Raw genomic sequence first — 20,783 nt, 5'->3', positions numbered from 1 at the left:
AACCACGGGCGACTGCTCTCTTTTAACCAATTGAGCTATTCAGGGCCCATTGACCAATCCTTCTCACGAATGCCCAATAAGTTTAGCATGAAGGCACTCGTCCCACAATATTTTATTATTATTGATCAAAACAATGTAGTCGCAATTAAATCCTATCGAGATCAGCCCATTCCCAATTTCCATTGGACAATAATAATAACATCATACAATACAATACTATGATTGTTCGATACAGTTGAAAATTTTTGATACAATATTGATATCAAATCAATTGTTTCATTAAAGTTCATACAAAAGACTGTATATGAATTACTGACCCACATTAGGATCTTTAAATCTCATAACAAAAATGTTTTTGTTACTTAAATCGAACCATCATAATTTGGTTAATTAATTTTATTCGAACAATAATTGTTAGTGTTTTCGCTTTTGTTTTTCCTTTTACTTTTGTTTCTTTTATTTGTCATTAATTAGATTTTCTTCTCCATGTCACAGAACGCATCATCATCGAGAAAAATAAAACGCAAGTGTGTGTATAAAAATATAAAATAATAAAAACGATAAGCGCAACTTCTTTTTCTTCTTCTTCTTCTTCTTCTTCTTCTTCTTTAAGGGAAATATAATTCAAATGGGAAACATTAACCCTTTGACTGCTAAAGACGTATATATACGCTCTCTGCATTTGTTTACTTTTACTATGACACATTTATTGCTGTTTTACCGATTAATTTAACCCTTTCGCTACTACGGGCCACACTATAGTTGCCCTCCATAAAATATCGCGTATTTTACATACATATGCAGTTCGTCACACACTGGACATGTAATTTTAGTGTTTTGTTTCTTTTAATGAAAAATCGTTAATATCGACAACAATAATTACTTACAAATAAAGTGCAATGTGCACGTACGATGCTGCACGTATTAAGTAGCCCCCATCCATACAGTAAAAGTAGCACCGCGGAAAATACGCCCTTTAGCGAAAGGGTTATTAACATGAAATTTATTGTGATGTGTAACATTAGCAACAAAACTACTCAAAAAGACATTTTTTTAAATTCATATTTTTATATTATTTGCCATTATCATCTGTTTTGGTCAATAGTCAGCGGAAAAACAGTCGCTCATATTAACCCTTTCGCTACGGGCGACTATCTCCGCCATAGTATTTTCGCTGAACGTACGATTCGCGCCAAAAATGTGCACAGTGCTCGATAAAATTGACACAACGGCTGCGTTTATGCTTTCATGGCAACCCGAGTTGGTTGGTTTGACGGTGTTTATTGAAAAAAAAAAAAAGAAAACTTCACAAATAAAAATATTGATATTATTTAAACATATTAACTTAATCGTTCGTCATTTGTATTATACAATGTACAATGCGAGGGGGCATTTTATGCATAGCGACGACTATAGTCGCCCGCCCGGTAGTATGTGAATGGCATTTTATGTTGAGCAACTTCAGTCGCCCGTAGTACACGTCAGTGGCATTTCATGGAGAGCGACTATAGTCGCCCGTTGTAGCGAAAGGGTTAATGGATTGGTTCGAGAACGCGCCGCAGTCAAAAGAGGGTTAATAATATCGTAATTTGTTTGTTTTTTTCTCTTTTTCTTTTTCTTTTTCATTTCATTTCATTTCCTATTCTTTTTCAATACGCATAACAATAAAAACATTTATATATCAACGACGCGCGTCAAGAAAAAAGTGGGCATTAATAAAAATTAAACAAGAAAAAATAGACAACACATTAATTATAGAACTTAACGTTTTAAAACTTTCTACTATCTTTCTTCTTCTTCTCTCTTTTCTTTTCTTTTCTTTTCTTTTCTATTTTTTCTTTCTTTCTTTCTTTCTTTCTTTTTTTCCACATGCTTATTCATACACATGTACACGCACGCACACTCTGACACATGTTTACAGGACACGTTCATACACTTATTTATTTAACTTTCGTACAATACGTAATAATTATTTTGATCGATAAAAGTGTACGCTTTAAAAATCTTTGATACAACTACAGTCGTTTATTTACGTTCTGTACGCAAAAAATATTTTAACTAATAATAATAATAATAATGATATTATAATAAAGATAGATAATAATAATAATGATAATAATAATAATAATAAATGATAATAATAATAATAATAATAATAGTAAAGATAATAATTAATCGTAATAATAATTAATAATAATAAATGAACTTGGCTCTAATGTAAAAATGGATGGTAAAAAATATTTGTTTTTTATATATATATTTTCTCTGACACATAAAAATGCGCATGCACATTTTTCCAAAATTACGATACACGAAAGATGACGAATTTTGTTTTAAAATCAAAATACAAAAAAAAAAAGAAATAAAAAATGAAGGATAGAAAAAATGAGTGGGGGGGGGGGTGGGAAAGAATTGGAAAATGAGAGAGTAGAAGAGGATAAATTGAACGAGTAAAAATATTTGTAACAACAACAAAAAAAAAAAAGGAGAAGCTTCGTCTTTAAACAATAAAAATACAAAATATAGTGTTACACACAATTATAATAAAAAAAAAAAAAAACAAAACAAAAAAATTTGTATCTACAAAAGAAGGATTTAAAAAAAAACACACAAAAATCAAAGGATAAAATAAAACAAACTAACTTGTGAAATTTTCAAAAAAAAAAAAAAAATAATTGCGCGCGTCCTCTCGGTCAGAGTTTTTTTTCTTCTTCCTTTGTTTTTTTTTTTTTTTTTCCTGTATTTTTGGAAGCTCTTAGTGATTGCACTTTAAACGCATAGCATATTCTTTCGTCGTCGCATATTCACATTTTGTTTGATCTTCGTCTTGCCAAAATTTGGATGTTTGTTTGTTTTTACTTTTTTTTTTTTATTAACAAATTAAAAAAAAAAAACAAACAAACAAACAAAAAATTAGTATCACTCACGCGTAAAAAGCACCGTGGGGGAGGGAGGGAAGGAGGGAGGGAGGGCTCTACTCTCTGCTCTGCTTTGTTCTCTGCTCTCTGCTTTGCTTTGCTTTGCTTTGCTTCAAAAAATCGGATACGTGAGATTTTACCTGAGATATTTGTCCTACGTAAAGTTCGTTTTAAATATTTTATTATGCAATGGGAGATCCATGTGTGACGTGTGTGGGGCGGCATTTACTTTCGACGCGTTTTTTCTTTTTTTTTCTTTTCTTTTTTTCTTCTTCCCTCTTGTTTTTTTTTTTTTTTCTTTTCTTTTCTCTTATTACATATACACTATATATATACAGGTATATACATAGTATAGTAATAATAATAATAATAGTCTAATAATAATACTACTAATAATAATAATAATAATAATAATAGTAATAGAGAAAACAAGAAAAAAGATAATCAATCGAACAGATAAAATAATTTTCTTTTTTTTTCGTTTTTTTTTTGTTTAAAATGCCAAATTTTTCATTTACAAATGAAATATTTTCAATGGACGTTCGTTCTCTGTAGATGGATGCTGATGATGATGATCGTGAACCAAACAAAAAAAATATACTTTTATTTTTTTTTCGTATAAAGATGATAATTCAAAATCATATTACCAGATGTGCCTAACGGGATTGTGAAGTATCTTTTTGTTTATTCTGCAAAAAAAAGAAAAGTAGAAATAAAAAATTAGAATAAGAGAGAGACAAATAAAAAAAAAAAAAAACAAAAAAAACAAACAAAAACAAACAAAATTATAATAAAAAGAACGGGATCAAATCTTATATAAGCTGCTACTAAATTTAATTTATTTATCGGGCTGCGTGAAATATAGACTTTTAAAGAAATAACAAATTACATACACAGAGGAAGGGGAAAGATGGTAGAGGGTGGGGGTAAGGGGTAGGATTATTTTGACATAGTTGTTGTTGTAGTTGTAGTTGTTTCGAATGAACAAATTAACCAATTAAGCGTGTTTAACGACTATATCCGTCATGGAGATGTGGCAAAATTTTGTGTTATGACGTCTATATCCGTCATGCGTTAAAAGTTTATTACAATTAGATATTGAAATTGTAATTTTGGCGTAAAACTAAATTATATTCGTTAATTTTGAATATGTTTCAAATGTTTAGAGGTGAACAAAACAAAAAGAGTTAAGAATAAATTGTTAACTTGTATTAAATATTCGATTTTTTCCGTTTTTTTTTTGTATAATAAGAAATTGTGTTTGTGTATACATAACTAACAAAATTGTTCATTTTTCTAAAATAAAAAGTTGTCTTTTTGATAATCCAATATTTGAACAACGCCACTTTACTCTGTGTTTGACGACTATAACCGTCATCGTTTGATTATCGTGACACACACCAGAGCGCGCACTCTGTGCACAGAGATCGTCACACTTAACTGGTTAATAATAATTATAATTAAAAAAAAAATGTCTAAGAGAAAGAGAGTGAATTTGTATCAATCCTAATCCTCTCTTTCTCTTTCTTTCATTCTTCTCTCTCTCTCACTCTCTGTCTCTCTTCTCATTTTCAGCTGTTCACGAATATTAATTAATTATTTTAATAATAGCTGGCACAGGAACACATGACTTTGACAGTCATTGGCATCACAACGTAACAAGGACTACGAGCTGCAGTTTGTTTGTTTGTTTGTGTCCTCGTTGGCGCTCATTCTCGTTCTCTCTCTCTCTCTCTCTCTCTATCTCATATTTTTTTTTATTTTTAATTTTCATTATTCATTTTCTATGATTGGTCCTGAGTACTTCTTCTCTCTTTCTACAGCATACTACTTTTTCCCTTAGTTAAATTAAAGAACAAAAATAAAAAAAAGCAAAAGTTTAAGCCTGTTTTTTCATTCATCTTTATCGCACCAAATGTTTGTAATTAATAATAATTCCTCATATACATTTTTGATAAGTAAACGCAATTATTTATTATTTTCTTTATCTCTTATTCATTCATTCTTAACACATTGACAGTCGGGCCCCGTGAAAAGGCTGCTTTCTGAGACTGTCATTTGAGCGCCGGGCCCCGTGAAAACGCTGCTTTCTGAGACTGTCGCTTGAGTAGCTGCCCCACGATGATGTGGATTTTTTTTTTTGCTGGTATGAGTGTTTTACACATCGATTTGTATTTACTTGCCATGGTTACACCGATCTTCATTTGTTATACCATTAAGTGGGCCGATACGTTGCCGGCGCTCAGGCTTTAAATGTTTCTTAGGTCGCCGGCTGGCAATGTGTTAATCTATCGTAGAATTTGTTCTTAAATTCTCGATGTTTGATAACAATCGAGAGAAAATGATCAAAAGATGATAATATTAAATATACTGTTATAATACAACAAAGTGTTTAAATATAATAATCCATTCGTTCGTGATGCTTTTCTGTGTTGTTTTTTGATCGTCCGGAGCCTCGTGTTTGAGGAAGAGGAAGAAGAGGAAGAGGACTAACTACTTACTACTATTATTAATGGGTAAACAAACGAACAAATGACTAAACGTAAAACTAAATAATGAATCCGATGAATTGCAGAATTACAGATAATGACGATGATGATAATAATAATGGTGGTGATTGGTGGAGGTGGTGATGAAGATGATAACGAGCAAATAAGAAGAATAATATGAAAAGATAAGTAACGATTAGATTTAAGAGCAGCACAACATATGCTTATCTCCTGTTTTGTTTTTGTTTTTTTTAGATGATCGATAGGATCATCGTTCGCTCTCGGTCATCACACGCATAATCGTCAAAAACCCCTTTTTGATCCGAGAAGCGCTTTGGCACGGTAAATGAAGACAGTCGAGAGGAGGAGGAGGAGGTGGAGGAGGAGGTGGTGGAGGAGAGAGGAACGACTAATACACAATTGTAATTAAATACACGTATCATGTAAGTAGAATCGTTCGAAACGCGAGTTACATCGTTGACGACGACGACGACGACGGGGATGGGTTGGTGGTCGAGGGATGGCTCCGTCCTCTTCTTCTCTTCTCGCGATAATTTTGTTCTCTTTTTGTTGCTTGTGTTGTTGTTGTTGCTATTGTTGGTTGGATTGGTTGGTTGTTGTTGTTTTTGGCGAAGAGACGCGCGCGCAAAAAAAAAAAAAAGAACAAACGCACAGACCACACAGAGATACACTTTTTTTTTGTAGTTGCTGGCACACTTTTTTGGACAATAAATCCACCGAACGAGAATCTCTCTCTCTCTCCTCGGAAGTAGTAGTACTCATTCGTCCCACATATCGTGCATATTATATAAGTGTGTATATATAAATGTATATATATACACGCCCCTATACGCGCGTGTTTTTTAAATCAGAAGAACGTTCGTTTAAACAAAGACGACGCTTGCTTGCTTGTTTGTTTGCTTGTTTTTCTTTCCTCGATTCAAAAATCTCGAGAATACAATTTATCGTCCGTTCTCGCCGTATTTTCATCATATGTTTTTTTTTATTTTATTTTATTTTATTTATTTTATTTTATTTACTTTATTTATTTATTTAGTATTATTATTTAATAATTTTTTTTTGTATATTTCGCTAGAAACAACACAAGAGACGACGATAATAAAAAATGGCGAAGAACCGAATTCGAAGGAGAACAAAGTTCTTCTTCAATATGGCGTCAACGATGACGAGGACGACGATTGAGATACCCTTCCTAGTTTCTCTTTTTCTTCTTCTTCTTCTCTTTATTCTTCTTAGTTTTTCTTTTCTTCTTCTTTTTCTTTCCAATCGTTTCTCGATACGTCGTCTACGTTCTTCCAAGATGAACGTCATCGATCGACGAAGAGGAGGAAGAGTAGGAGTAGCAGTCGTAGGAGTAGCAATGAACGAACATTTAACCATTATTTTGTCCATTAACATGGTTAGATTATCGATCGAACTAATAAGTCTCTCCAAATGAACCGTCATCATAGTCATCGTCATCGTCATCGTCATCGTCATCGTCCAGCCTCTCTGTCGCGCACAGTAGATACGTAGATGGACCCCTTGGATGACACCGTGTGTTGCAACAGTCTTGTCACGTGGGTCCACCCGGGGCTACGTAACGCTGATCGCTGGATTGGAGGGACCCGAGGGTGGGGTTGGTACAACTTCACTTTTTATACACTGACCGGTAAGTTGATTTACACTTAACGGATTGTTGATGTCGTGAGGATTCGTACCAACTGGATTACGATGCGGTTGCTGCTGCTGTTGCTGCTGCTGTTGGCCCTGTGCTTGAACCTGTTGTTGTTGCTGTTGCTGCTGCTGCTGATGCTGCTGTTGTTGTTGCTGCTGATGCTGCTGTTGCTGCTGCTGCTGTTGTTGTTGCTGCTGCTGCTGCTGTTGCTGCTGTTGTTGCTGCTGTTGTTGTTGCTGCTGTTGCTGTTGGCTACTCGGGTTGGGTAATGGCGGAGGAGGCACTACTACTGGAGGTGTCAAAGGGCGCGGACACGGGCTGGCAAGACTCGATGGCGATGGTAACACCAAAGATGGGCTGGCCAAACTCGACAATGCCGACAAACCTCCAGGACTGCTCAAGGATTCGTCTTCCTCGGGTGTACCTGCCTCCCCCACGCTCCCTAAATTATCCTCCGAATGATCGTCCTCACCTTCGCCATCGGCTTCGCCGTCGCCTTCTCCTCCCTCCCCCATATACCTGACACATTTCTTCTTACGTCTGGAAATAAGGGTGATCGGATTAGTTCAATTAATTAATACTTTGTCATTTTTATCTTCCCATTTCTATCTCTTTCTTTCTCTCTCTCTCTCTCTCTCTCTTTTACTCTCTTTTTCTTTTGCATTGCAAAAAGAGATCTGTCTTTTTCAATCTTTCTTTTTTTAATTTTCTTTCTTTTCTCCACCTCAATCTCTTTTTTTTTTATTTTTTTCATCTTTGCGACGTTGTACCATTTTCAATCGAATTATTTATTGAAAATATCATCAAAATAAATGTTTATGTATAATTGTTGATCAATAAGAAGAGAAAAGGGTACAATGTCGATGTCAAAGATTAGATATAATCTAATAATAATATATACCAACTATAATTAACATGCGATCACTCGTAGTTTGTAGCAACGAAGGCACGAGCGCAAGAATATCCTTTTTTCAAATACTTTCTTTTTGCATCCTTAATTAAAGCACGTCTTATTTTGTTCTTTTTTTAAGAAGGTTTCTTGTCAATGGAAAAAACCGGATGTCCTGCGCTCGTACAAACGTCGCGTTTGTTTACTTTGCTCGATACGATTCACTCGTAGCAAATGCCATGCTTCAAAAAGTTAAGACTTAGCAAGCATAACGTGTGTCAACAAGTGGATATTTAACGTATATATGTATGTAATAAATAAATATATATATACATATATATACGTAATTACGTGGGGGGGGGTAAAGAAAAAGAAATTTTTTTAATGAGTAAACAATACAAGAAAACAAGGAGGAACAAAAATTATCATCATCATCATCATCATTATCATTATCATGTCATATTCATCATAAACATCATCATTAATCATTAATAGCAATATTAGCAATCAACAACCATAATAAAATTAATATTAACAACGATTAAACAGCAATATTATGGGAAAAGAAATGAAAAAAAAAAAAAAAGATTCGACGATTAATTTTGTTTCCCCTCGTCGTTTGATCGATCTCAACAAAACCCAAATTAGTTCGATGATTTTTTTTTTTTTTTTTTGGTTTAATGTTCTTTGTATATTTTTGTTTCATTTTTTTTTTTTTAAAGATTGGGGGTTGTATGTTACGTGGAACTTGGAAAAATTTCTAATCGACGTGCGTTCTCTGAGGGGGTGTGGGGTGATGAATGAAACATCAAAAAATGGGGAAAGAAAAAGAAAAGTGTTGAGGGTGTAAATAAAATGAAAAAAAAAAAAAGAGAAAAGAAGAGATCAAAATCTGATAGATAGATAAATAGATGAATAGATAAATAATAGAATAGATAGGCCGGAGAAAAAAAGAAATGAAATTTAGTTAACGTTTGTGTTGTTCTGTTTGATTTTGACCCGTTGCTTGTGCTTGCTTGCTTTGCTTGCTGCTCTGCGTCGATTGACGTACAATAAAAAATGGCAAAGGAATAAAAAAATAGAAAAATCAAAAAAAAAAAAAAAATAGAAAATAAAAGGAAGAAGAGAATAATAAATAATAGGCGGCGCATCGGAGCTTACTACTGCAATAATAAATTTTGGAATTGAAAATGAAGCCAACACGCAGGGGGCTTCGCAGTCGAGACGTACACCGCGCTCTGGCCATTGGCTCTCATTATTTTTCATCTCTCAGCTGAGTTAAATTAACAATTCGAACTTTTATTTATTTATTTTTTTTTTTGATTAAGATTTGATATTAATTTTCGTTCTAGACCGTCGCCAACGATCTCAATCGGTCGGTTTTTTTTATGCACAAAAAAAGATAACCAAAAAACAAATTTGATTTGGCTTTCTTGTTCTCTTTGCCAAAAAAAAAAAAAAAAATGTTGGGACACGCGTTGAAAAATCACTCCGTTTTGTTTTTTCTATCTTATTTTTGACGAGGAATTGAGATTAAAGCAAGGTGCTAATGAATGATACGTAAAAGAATATTCTTCAAACAAATTGAAATTTTATATGACGGCACGCGCGTGCACAAATATATTTTTCTTTTATTTTTAGACAAAAATTAAAAATCACAATCAACGTAAGATAATTAATTAGGATATTAAAACAAGAAAACGGGAAGAAACTTTGAGAATGAACTTATCTTTTTTTTTTTTTGGTAATTGTTTTGCAAAATCCACGAGAAACCCGTGACGTGTGTGTGTGGCCGCCGTCTTTCAATATAGAAAAACATATATTCCCTAATCCTTGTTTTAAAAAAGGAAATTGTTACGCACACTAAATTACACATACATATATATATATATATATATATATATATATGTATATATATGTATGTATATGTATATATGTTATGTCAAAGATAAACGATTAGAGATACTTCAAAAAAAAAAAAAAATAATTAAAAATAAAAACATATATATATATATATAAAACCGTAAAAACACCATCGTCGTAATCGTATGTTTAAACTGCCATGCCAAAAATGCGAAACTTACAACTCTCTATAACGTATATAATAATAATGTATTAATAAATGATTAAAAAAAAAAAAATTAATAACAATAATAGAAAATAAATAAAACATAATTATTATAAATATATATATATATATATATATATATATATATATATATATATATATATATAGTATATATGTATGGCAAAACGTTTCGAAACCGAAAAGAAAAACCTATTATACATATATAAATATGTATTATATGCATATACGTATTACAGACCATCCATGCTAAAGAGCAACACTGATTAAAAAAGTTCAACTAAACGATAACAAATAATAATAATAATAATAATAACAATAATAAGCTGTAAAGAGCCACAACAATGAGAAACAATGCGAGCATCAGGGCGTCGCTTGGCCGCTCACTATGCCACAGGGGCTGCTCGTTGCTCATCATTTTTATTTCCTTTCTTTTCATACATTTTTATTTATATGCATTTTCTTGTTTCATTTGTCATTTTTTTGTTTTCTATCTTTCTTTCTTCGGTCGGTCATCTTTTCTCTCTCTCTCTCTCTCTCTCACTCTCTCTCACAGACACACAACACCAAACAAACAAACAAACAACAAACAAACACTCGGCACACTCATTCGATTCTTTGGCTCGAATTTTGTCGTTGCAAACAAAAAAACAAAGACAATTAGAGAGAATGACATACAAAAAAAAAAAAAAACAAAGAATTCCGCGAAAAATGAGACAACGAGCAATAAAATGGGGCATTAGCGAGGGCATTAAGCGAGCCCCTTAGGTTTAAGTCGGGACTGACCACTGTTTAAGAAGAAGTGTTGCAGTAGAAGGGAGGCGATAGGCTTGACTAGAGATTAACATAAGTGGGTTCTTGCTGAGGTGAGGAGGTATTGGAGGCAGTGTTGGTGTTTGGCGGGGCAGTGGTCGCCCCAACCGTCCCTCCACCACCTCCAGCCCCGACCCCGGACCCCGCGCTACTTCCCACACCATGATGGATTATACTCGCGTGGATGCCCATCCCCGCTCCATGCTCCACTGGGCTGCCAAAACCAACCACCAGCCATTAAAGGGGCGCTCGCATCGAACATCGTCACTTAATCCCACCTTCTCTCTTAAAGCTTAGTACACAACAACACCGTATCCTCGTCACCCACACGCATCATCATCCCGACATTAATGTATCATATGTTTTTTTATTTATTTCTTTTTTTTTCTTTCATTTTTCTCTTTTTTTTTTATTCTTTATTCTTTTTTTTTTTCATTTTTCATCTTCTTTCGTCATCTTATTATTTCATTTTCCTTCAAATATATCCTTTCTTTTTTTTTTTTATTATTATATATATTTATATATCATTTGTGCAAAACTATTTTTATTTATTTATTTATTTATTTATTTATTTATATAGAATTGTATTATTATTTTACCAAACGGTGAGGAGGCCGGCAACGAGCATCACATCCCCTGTTTCACTCTACCTTATGGGAATCCCAGCATGAAGGGGTTGTTGTTTGTTAATCGTCGTTGCCGACCCCTCTCGCTGGAACAAACTCGTTCAGGGGGAGGGGGAGTAATATCAAAAGAAACAAAAATGTACGTAGGAGAGAGTACGCGGAGATATAATACAAATAATAAAAAAAAACAATAATAATAATAATAATAATAATAATAATAATAATAATAATAATAATAATGTTTATATGTACCGAATATGGTGAACGCGAATTGATTGACTGCTTGTTTGCTTGCTTGCTTGCTTGCTTGCTTGTTTGCATTTATTTTCGTTCGTACTAATCAGAAAATATGTCTCCCAAATGTGCCCATGTACAAAATGATTTATTCAAAGAGCTGCCACTAATTATACTTTGAAAAATTTTCTTATGAAAATCAGAGAGAGAAATAGAGATAGATAGATAGATAGATAGAGAGATAGAGAGATAGAGAGAGAGAGAGAGAGAGAGAGAGACTTTGAATCGGAGCCGGAAATTGGATAATCCTTGGAATTAGCTACGTGATCGATAATTAACAAATAATTGGAGAAACAAACCGGGACTTTAATCAGTTGATATTGCTATAATAATTATCTCTTATAGTTAATAGTAATAATAATAATAATATTAATATTAATATTAATAATAGTAATAATAATAATAATAATAATAATAATAATAATAATAATATTGTATAGCACTAAACGCCGATGGGATTCGTTTTCGCCCCTTTAATGACGTCCAGGACAATTCACAAGCCCAGCCGGGAGGAGAGTAGAGGGGCGTTTTTGGGCGCACTACACGGGTGCAAAGAGAGCGGTATATATATATGTATATATATGTGTGTATATATATATATATATAATATATATATACATGTATGTTTACGGCGGTTAGTGGCACTAAAACGGGTGGTGATGGCTCGTGATTACCGATAGAAACTACAGTGTGGTTCTAGAAGAGATATTTACAAGCAAAGTACAGTAGAATATTGTTTGCCGTCCCTATCGATTCGTCGGGATTTACGTGTTTTGCATATTCACATTTATATATATATATATATATGTATGTATGTATATATATGTATATAAATGTATAATATATCGGAGAGAAATTCCGTTCGTTTTTGTATTTTTTCTTTTTTTTTTTTTTTTTTTGGTATTTTATTTTATTTCATTTTTCACGTTCCCTTTTTCTATTTTTTTCTGTTTATTTTTTTTTTTTTATATTATTTGTCCAAATATTTTTTCAACTATTGTTCTTATTGTTTCGCAATGTTTTTTTTTTTTTAGTTCCTTTCCAATATTTTTTTTTTGTTTTTTTTTCTTTTTCTGGTTAATCCTTTGGAAGACACATTTTCTGACCATTCATTCGCGCACTAGGTTTTTTTTATTTTTTATTTTTTTGTTGTTGATCCTTGCGCGATATTATTTTTCCATTTTTTTTTTCTTTTTTGAGAAATATATTTTTGTCGTTTCTTTTTTTCTATTATCGTTTAGATTAAATGTAAAATTTGTTAAATTGAAAAATGACGCGGGAGAAAGAGAAGATTTTGTTTTACTGGCCCGTTACCGTGCATAAAAAAAAAGGGTGGATGATTTTGACGACAAGTGACTATTATATTAGTCATCGATTTTTTTTTTTCGGTATTTCTTTTGGTTTTTTATTATTTTCTTTCCTTGTTGTTTGTTTTTTCTGTTTTTCTTTTTTCTTATTTTTCTTTTCTCTTTTTTTTTCTTTTTTTTATTTATTTTGTGTGTAACTTTTCCCTTTTTTTTTTTTTTTTCTTTCTTTTACTTTCAAGTTCCACGATAACATGTGGATGACGGAACGGAGTACAAAAGACGATAAGAATAAGAAAAAGATACATTTAAACACGCCGAGAATATGCTAACAACCGCGAGTAATAATAATAATAATAATAATAATAATAATAATAATAATAATAATAATAATAATAATAATAATATGCGATTTTATTATAATTTTTTTTCTATTTTTTTTTTTTTTATTAATGTACCAAAGACGAATAATACGATAACGAAGAATGTATGTTCCTTCATTATAATTTAACCTTTGCTTATCACACTTGGTCCTACTTTGGTAATTTTTTAAACATATTTACATTTAATTTAAAGCTATAAAACCTACATAGTCTTTTGAAGTAAGTATTAAAGAAGTCTCAAAAAATGTTGAAGTAAATCTATGCAATAGTTTTTTTTTCATAACAATTTTTCTCACCCGGGTCCAAGGGACTCGGGTATGGTAAGCGTGTTGTTGCTCCAGGAAGGGTGGTAAGCAAAGGTTAAACAATAACAATAATCATTATTATTATTATTATTATTATTATTATACCGTAGAATTTGATGTTCGTCTTGGGTACACTTTTGCATGAATAAAAGTTTTCAAAATATTAACAAACAAAAATTATTTACAACGAATTCAAACTTCTCGCGTATGTTTATTTAAGCTTGCTATGTTTTTTTTTTTTAATTTTATTTTATATAAAACAAGAAAATAAGAATAAATTAAATTTTGTTATTTCTCTCCCTCGTTGTGTTGAAATAACGGAATGTAACGAATGAAACGAATGAAAGAAAGAAGAATAAGAATATATAAAAAAAAAAAACAAAATAGAACTAAGAATAAACGAGACAAAAAAAGGGATGAAAGATGAAGGTAGGTTTGAACGTACCTGCATGGTTTGCACCATTGGCTCTGTTGGTCTAATCCATACCTTGCACGGCATTTTTTCATATTGTTACCTATAAAATAACATGAAAGAAAACAAAAAGACATTAGTACGAGACATTTTTTTCTTGATTAAAGAAAAAAAAAATATATATATATATATATTGGATTGTTTGGAAAGTATAATTTCGTTTTATTTGTGTAAAAATGAAGACAATTTATTTGCTTCGAGATTAAACCTAAACCTTTTAAGTGAGCATTAACAGTTGAATTTAACAAATTTACTTTCTCATTGATCTCACGTGTTGTTATTTGCCAGTTTGCATCAGCTAATGTCAAAATTGTGTCAGAGTTGCGTCAGGGTTGCATTGCCTTGTGCAATGTGCCCTTATTGTGTCAGGAAAAAACGAAATTACTTTCCAAACAATCCAATAGATTGAATTTTTAATAAGACGTGTTTTTTTTTCTCTATCTTTAATTATTTTTTAATAATTTTTCTTTTTTTTTTTTCATTCGCGTACATCTTGGTTTTAATCGTTCTGAATGCCTACCAGACGCGCGCGAGCTGCACTTTTTTTTACATCTTTTTAATTTTCTTTTTTTTTTTTTACAATTAATTTTTTCTCAATTGCAATATTCAATCTTACACAAAAAGTTCAACTTACTTCAGTTGTGTGGATATTAAGAAAACCAAAAAAAAAATAAAAATCAGTATCATTCAAAACAATTAAATAAAAAAAAAGAGAAAGAACACAAAAATTCATTGAATTCATGCGCTTTACAAAACCATCAAGGAATTTTTATGGGAACGTTGAATCTTTCTGAATATTTTTCAAATCAAATCACAAACAGATAAGTATGATAAATTATTAATTAATGAAAAAATTAATTTGTTTAAATAATAATTCGATAAGCCAAGCTCTGCAGCAGTTTTTGAGGCAAGGACCCGGGACAAATATCGATCCAAAAATGTTTAAAATAAAAAAATAGTAAAAATTCTTATACAAGCGAATAAAGTAAAACAACATGCAGAGCGCAGAACACAACTAAGAGAAACGTTAACAACGCAAGAAAAAAAAAATACAAAAAATACACGATCAAATTAGAAATAATCTTCTACGATTACAACAAAATGTCCCTGGACAGTCATTTTTTCATATTTCTTTTTTTTTTTTTTTTATCCCAATTTTCTTTCCTTCTCTTTCTTTTTTTTTAATAATTGAATAAATATCACACATTCGATAAATACGATCATTTCAAATGCAAATTTGATGCAACTATTAGGTCGAGTCATAAATAACTTCCATTTTTTATGAGACAAATAATGGTCTTTCTATCACTAATAAGTGCAGGACACTTTTCATGGTGTTTTTTGTTTGCACTATTTGCAATTTTTCAACGTATCTATTGGATTTTGTTCCAATATTACCTTTAAAAGGTTCATCAAAGTTGGAAATACGTCCTTGCACTCGGTTCATCTTTCAACCCTTAAAGTGCACACTTGGTAAAAGTTAGTTAAAGTGCAACTGTGGGTGTTTGACACCCCCAACGTGTTTGAAGAACGCGTCTCCTGAAGTCGCCATTTAATATTTAGACCTCGCAATTTTTTGTTCAAAGTAGTTTGATACATCTTATTTTAAAATAGAATAGGTTTTATACCCATCTGAATGAACACTAGATGGCACTAGACAAATAACCCATTGTTTTTTCGAATTCACTACCGTTTTCGAGAGATCAAAAATTTGTTGGGGGTGTCAAACACCACATGTGCACTTTAAAGGGTTAAGATCGTATCTCCAGAACGGAATTTGACAAACCAATTTCTGACTGTCCTATCAGTTATCAAGTCCTGCATACTGTATATGCTGTATATTTTTTCAGTTGCCACTTTAGTGCTATTGCCTTGTTTCAATTTTTAAAACATTACATGGTTGAATGTGCACTTATTACTATCCATTTCAGTGATTAAGAAAAAACGTTTAAATGTAACATTGGACTAAATCAAAAATTTGACAGAAGACTAATTGAATTCTCATCTATACAGTGATATCAAAAATCTATTTGTTACGGTGACTTATAATAGGTAAATACGAAAAATAGATTTTACATAGCTGCATCGGAAGTTACTTATGACTCGACCTAATATATAAAAATCCTCTCACGAATATATTAAATATAATATATATATATATGCAAGCTCGCGCGCAGGGGCGTCATGGAACGAAAAAAACCTTCGTAGATTTCTTTTTTATTTTTTTTTTTATGTAGGGTCGAGAGATACTTGAGTGAGATTTTGATTAAAGGTGATAATCGAAAAAAAAAACAAAAAGAAAAAAAAATAAATTAAAACAAATAAGAGTTTGACTAGATAGAAAACTAATCATAATCATAATCATAATAATAATTATAATAATAATAATACTAATACTAATAATAATAATAATAATAATAATAATAATAATAATAATAATAATAATAATCAAAGAATTTTAAGCAACGTTGAAACGATCAAAGGGGGGAAATAAAAAACGTGTAATGTTTGCAAGTCGTAAGTTATTAAAAAGAAAGATAGAGAAAAAGTTATAGTGAGCGAGTGAGAGAAAAAGAGATAGAGATAGAGATAGAAAGAGAAAGAGAGAAAGACAGAGAGAGAGAGAGAGAGAGAGAAACAATATTAGAGAGAAATGAAAAAGAGATAGAGAAACGTTTGAAAAGAGAAAAACAACAAAAAGAAGAAATATTTGGAAGAGTTATTAGATAGAGACACATAGAAAAGTGTGAATTAGAAAGAAAAACAATAAGATAGAAAAAGAGAGAGTGAAAGAGAGAGAGAGAGTGAAAGAGAGAAAGAGAGAGAGAGAGAGAGAGAGAGAGAGAGAGACCGAGAGGAAATTAAACGCTGAGGATTGTCTGATTGCGGAGTAGGTCCCTGTAAAAATGCAAGATGGCCAGCGTCCCCAAAGTTGTATACGTAATCAATAATTAATGCGTGTGTGGTGTACATATGCGTATATGTATCTATACATACATACATAAATATATATATATATATAAACATATATCAATATATTATGTGTTTCGACGACTAATGCATTGTACTTAATGTATTATTTATCTTTTTTCATTTTGATAGATATATGTATGTATATATGTGGCCACGTGTGTGGCGCATGCGTACGTGCACGCCCGCGCACGTGAGTAGAACATCATACGTATATATATATATATATATGTAATATAATTTATATAATTTATATATTTATGTATGTCAAAAGAATGTGAGTGTATATATGCTACTCATTTAAATATGTATATATAAATACATATATAATAAAAAATATATCTATATATACATATGAATGTATATATGTATAATATTAATAATAATAATAATATTAATATTAGAATAATACAAGAGTAATAATAGTTATAGTCATATATATATATATATATACATATATGTATATATAATAATAATAATAATAATCATAATAATAATAATAATAAGAATAATAATAATAATAATAAATATAAGAATAATAATATAATAATATATATATATCGACCCATAACCCCGAGACGGGGGGAAGACATGCAACATAATGTAGTGTAGCAATTATAAGAATGTATATAACAATATAATATTATTATTTTGTAATAATGAAAAAGGCTGAAGGCAAAAAGAAGGGTTTATTGTTGTTGTTGGGGGTTATAGGGTCGGTGATAGGGTGGTGGTGGTGGTGGTGATGGTGGTGGTGGTGGTATTTTGAGGAAATTGTAAGAATGTGTGGAGTGAGGCATGTGGTACCTCCAGGATCACTGTTTGTGTCTTGTTTGCGCTTCCTCTTCTTAGTTCGGTTGGTATTTGCGCGGGAAGACCAGTCAGGGTACAGCTGCATGTGCAACTGTCTCTCCCGTCGCGCCAACTCATAATACTTGGCCTGTTCCTCTCGCCCTAGCGCGTGCCACTACCGAGAGAGAACCAAACACTTTTGTAATTCTGCAGAACCGATGGCTATAGAGAATATGTAATCAAGAAAAAAGAATTCACTAATGCTACCGTGCATGCTGCCACCCTAATTAAACAAACTTTTTCTTTCTTTTTTATATTTTTTTTATATATATATATATATATACATACATATATACCATAAATATATATATATATATATATATATATATATATATATATAGTATATAAGTATAAACAAATATAAATATATATATGTAATTTTTTTTAACCAGAAGTACATAGACTTTTAATTTTTTGTTTTGTTTAATTTATTATTCATATAATATGTTATAATTATTATGTGTATTATTTTTTTTTGGTTCATAAGCAAAAAGTACATACATATATATATATATATATATATATATATATTTTTGTTTGTTGTTGTTTATATATATGTATATATGTGGTTTTCTCGTTTAATCTAAACATTATTATTCCTTATTAGCATTTCAGTAACATTGGGGTCCCTACTTTCCGTTTAAAGTGCTAGAAGAACAGCCTAGGTTGTTCCCTCCCCCTCGGTTGCACCGCTATTTCTTGTTATTAAATAATACAAATTTATTTCATATACCTGGAGCACGCGGGGAGGGTGTCTGATAGAGTAATTAACGTTCTCACCTTCATTCTCTTTCATTGTCTTGTTTTTTTTTTTTTTTTTTTTTATTTTATTTACATGACACCGAAAAATTAATTCGATTAATTGATCGATTGAACGAACGATTAATCGAATTACAATCTAACAAATAAATCTTCTCTCTCTTTCTCTCTACCAGACACAATAATCCCGTATGCCTAAGGCATTCCGGTTTTGTCGCTTCTCGCATTTTCGTTAATCGTCATATCATCAAAACGTTAGCAGGTTTTTATTCCGAGAACGAATACCGCTTTAGGGAGTTGGCCAGATAATTAAAAAAGATTGCATTGCATGCCGCGAGAGTCCATTTTTTTTCTCTGCTGCGCCACATTCCACAATCCCCACAGACAATCCAATCCAATTCAGTCGGAAAACGATTAAAAAATGTGTATATATACATATACATACATACATATATATATATATATATACACATAATATATATATATGTATACGTATATGCGTCCAAACAAATATATACATATATACATATATATATATGTGTACGTATATATATATATATATATAATATAATATATCCGAAAGACGACGGTCAATAAATAGTCCGCACGACAGAGTAAATGTCGAGAATATTAAAAAAAAAAAAAAAATTCAACAAAAATAATAACCAAAACGAAGTTTCATAAATAATAATAATAATAATAATAATAATAATACTAATAATAATGAAGATAATAATAATAATAATAATAATAATAATAATAATTAAAAATAAGTAGTACCAAAAAAAAATAATAGTAAAAAAAAAGAAAAGTAATAATTTAAAAGCAAGAAAAAAAAAAGAAAGAAAAAAAAGATCAAAATAGTTACAGTAGTCGTCGTAAATGAAACAACAATAATAATTAACAGTATCAACCATGGTAACGTAGTTATATTTATACATATACATATACATGTATATGCAGTACTAAAAAAAAACAAAAGTAAAAATAAATGTTTACAAGTAATTAAAAAAAAAAAAAAAAAAAAAAAAAATGAGAAAAAAAAAAAGAAAAAAAGAGATACGCTCAGAGATCTTTGATCGTTTCAATGAACCATATTAATTAAGTTAGAGGTTTTTATATATATATATTACTATTAAGTATTATATATAAATATATATAATAAATTATTATTATAAGGGCCTGCTGTTCTAGCACTGGAAAGTGGTACCTCCGGTGGGATCTGCGGAGCGCTCTTTCTTCCTCTTCTTCTTCTTGCTGCCATATCCGTAGTTATCCCTGGCACTCCAGCCGGGGTATCGTTGCTGGTGCAGATGGCGCTCCTGCCTGGCCGCCTCATAATACCGCGCCTGCTCCTCCCGGCTTAGCGAGTGCCACTGCGTGATCATACCCCCAAAATTCAGATTCACAAATTCCACAACTCTCACAGTACTTTAACCGTGCATCACCGTGTTCTTTTTTTTTTTTTAATTTTTTTTATTTATTTTTTTTTTTTTATCATCATCCCAATCGAACTTATTTTATACTTTTTTGTTTTTATTTTCATCGTCATCGTCATTGTCATCGTCATCTGATCTGCCGATACGCATATACACAACAACCCCAATCGGCAGAGTTTTAGCTAAACGCCCTTTCGGTTTATCATCATTTAACTTTTTTTTTAAATTACCTACCCAACCCACCCCCATAAACGAACGAACGAACGAACGAACGAACGAACGAAAAGATCTACGCCGTATGTATGTACATGTATATACATATATGTATATGTATATACATATGAGATTTCCTTAGATCCCACCTACAATGCTATATTCGTACTGAGATACTAGCAGGTAAACGGTTAGTTATGTAGTTCTTTTTTTTTTTTTTATATATTATTATCTTTCGAACAACAACACACGCGAATAATATATATAGTTTTTTTTTTGTACATATATATTAT

At 31.3% G+C, this 20,783-nt stretch overlaps 2 protein-coding genes across 11 annotated transcripts in view; one reads left to right on the top strand and one right to left on the bottom strand.

Annotated features, from left to right (window-relative positions):
• The window catches only part of LOC107069920 (uncharacterized), an 11,060-nt gene extending 9,756 nt beyond the window's left edge, over positions 1-1,304 (top strand). Inside the window, 1 exon segment of the mRNA XM_015327640.2 lies at positions 1-1,304. This exon segment is cut by the window's left edge and continues 7,323 nt beyond it. The gene's annotated coding sequence lies outside the window, so the exon portion shown is untranslated.
• The window catches only part of LOC107069921 (protein pangolin, isoforms A/H/I/S), a 199,238-nt gene that overhangs the window by 3,679 nt on the left and 174,776 nt on the right, over positions 1-20,783 (bottom strand). For 2 of the 10 annotated variants that reach the window (XM_089179055.1, XM_089179045.1), the window contains 3 exons: positions 20,049-20,214; positions 14,231-14,300; positions 1-7,625 (listed from right to left, as the gene is read on the bottom strand). The exon at positions 1-7,625 is cut by the window's left edge and continues 3,679 nt beyond it. In XM_089179055.1, coding sequence (XP_089035181.1) covers positions 7,004-7,625; positions 14,231-14,300; positions 20,049-20,214 — 858 coding nt within the window. In that variant the 3' untranslated portion in view covers positions 1-7,003. Of the gene's footprint in view, positions 7,626-9,271; positions 9,774-10,846; positions 11,088-11,360; positions 12,333-14,230; positions 14,301-18,028; positions 18,195-20,048; positions 20,215-20,783 lie in introns of those variants that run through there. The other 8 variants (XM_089179047.1, XM_089179048.1, XM_089179046.1 and 5 more) reach the window with 8 other exon arrangements.

Source organism: Polistes dominula, unplaced genomic scaffold (assembly GCF_049000335.1).
Source record: "Polistes dominula isolate Pdom_NZ unplaced genomic scaffold, Pdom_raw_medaka contig_37, whole genome shotgun sequence".
In the NCBI taxonomy this organism is placed as follows: domain Eukaryota; kingdom Metazoa; phylum Arthropoda; class Insecta; order Hymenoptera; family Vespidae; genus Polistes; species Polistes dominula.
This window is presented reverse-complemented; position numbering and strand designations above follow the sequence as displayed.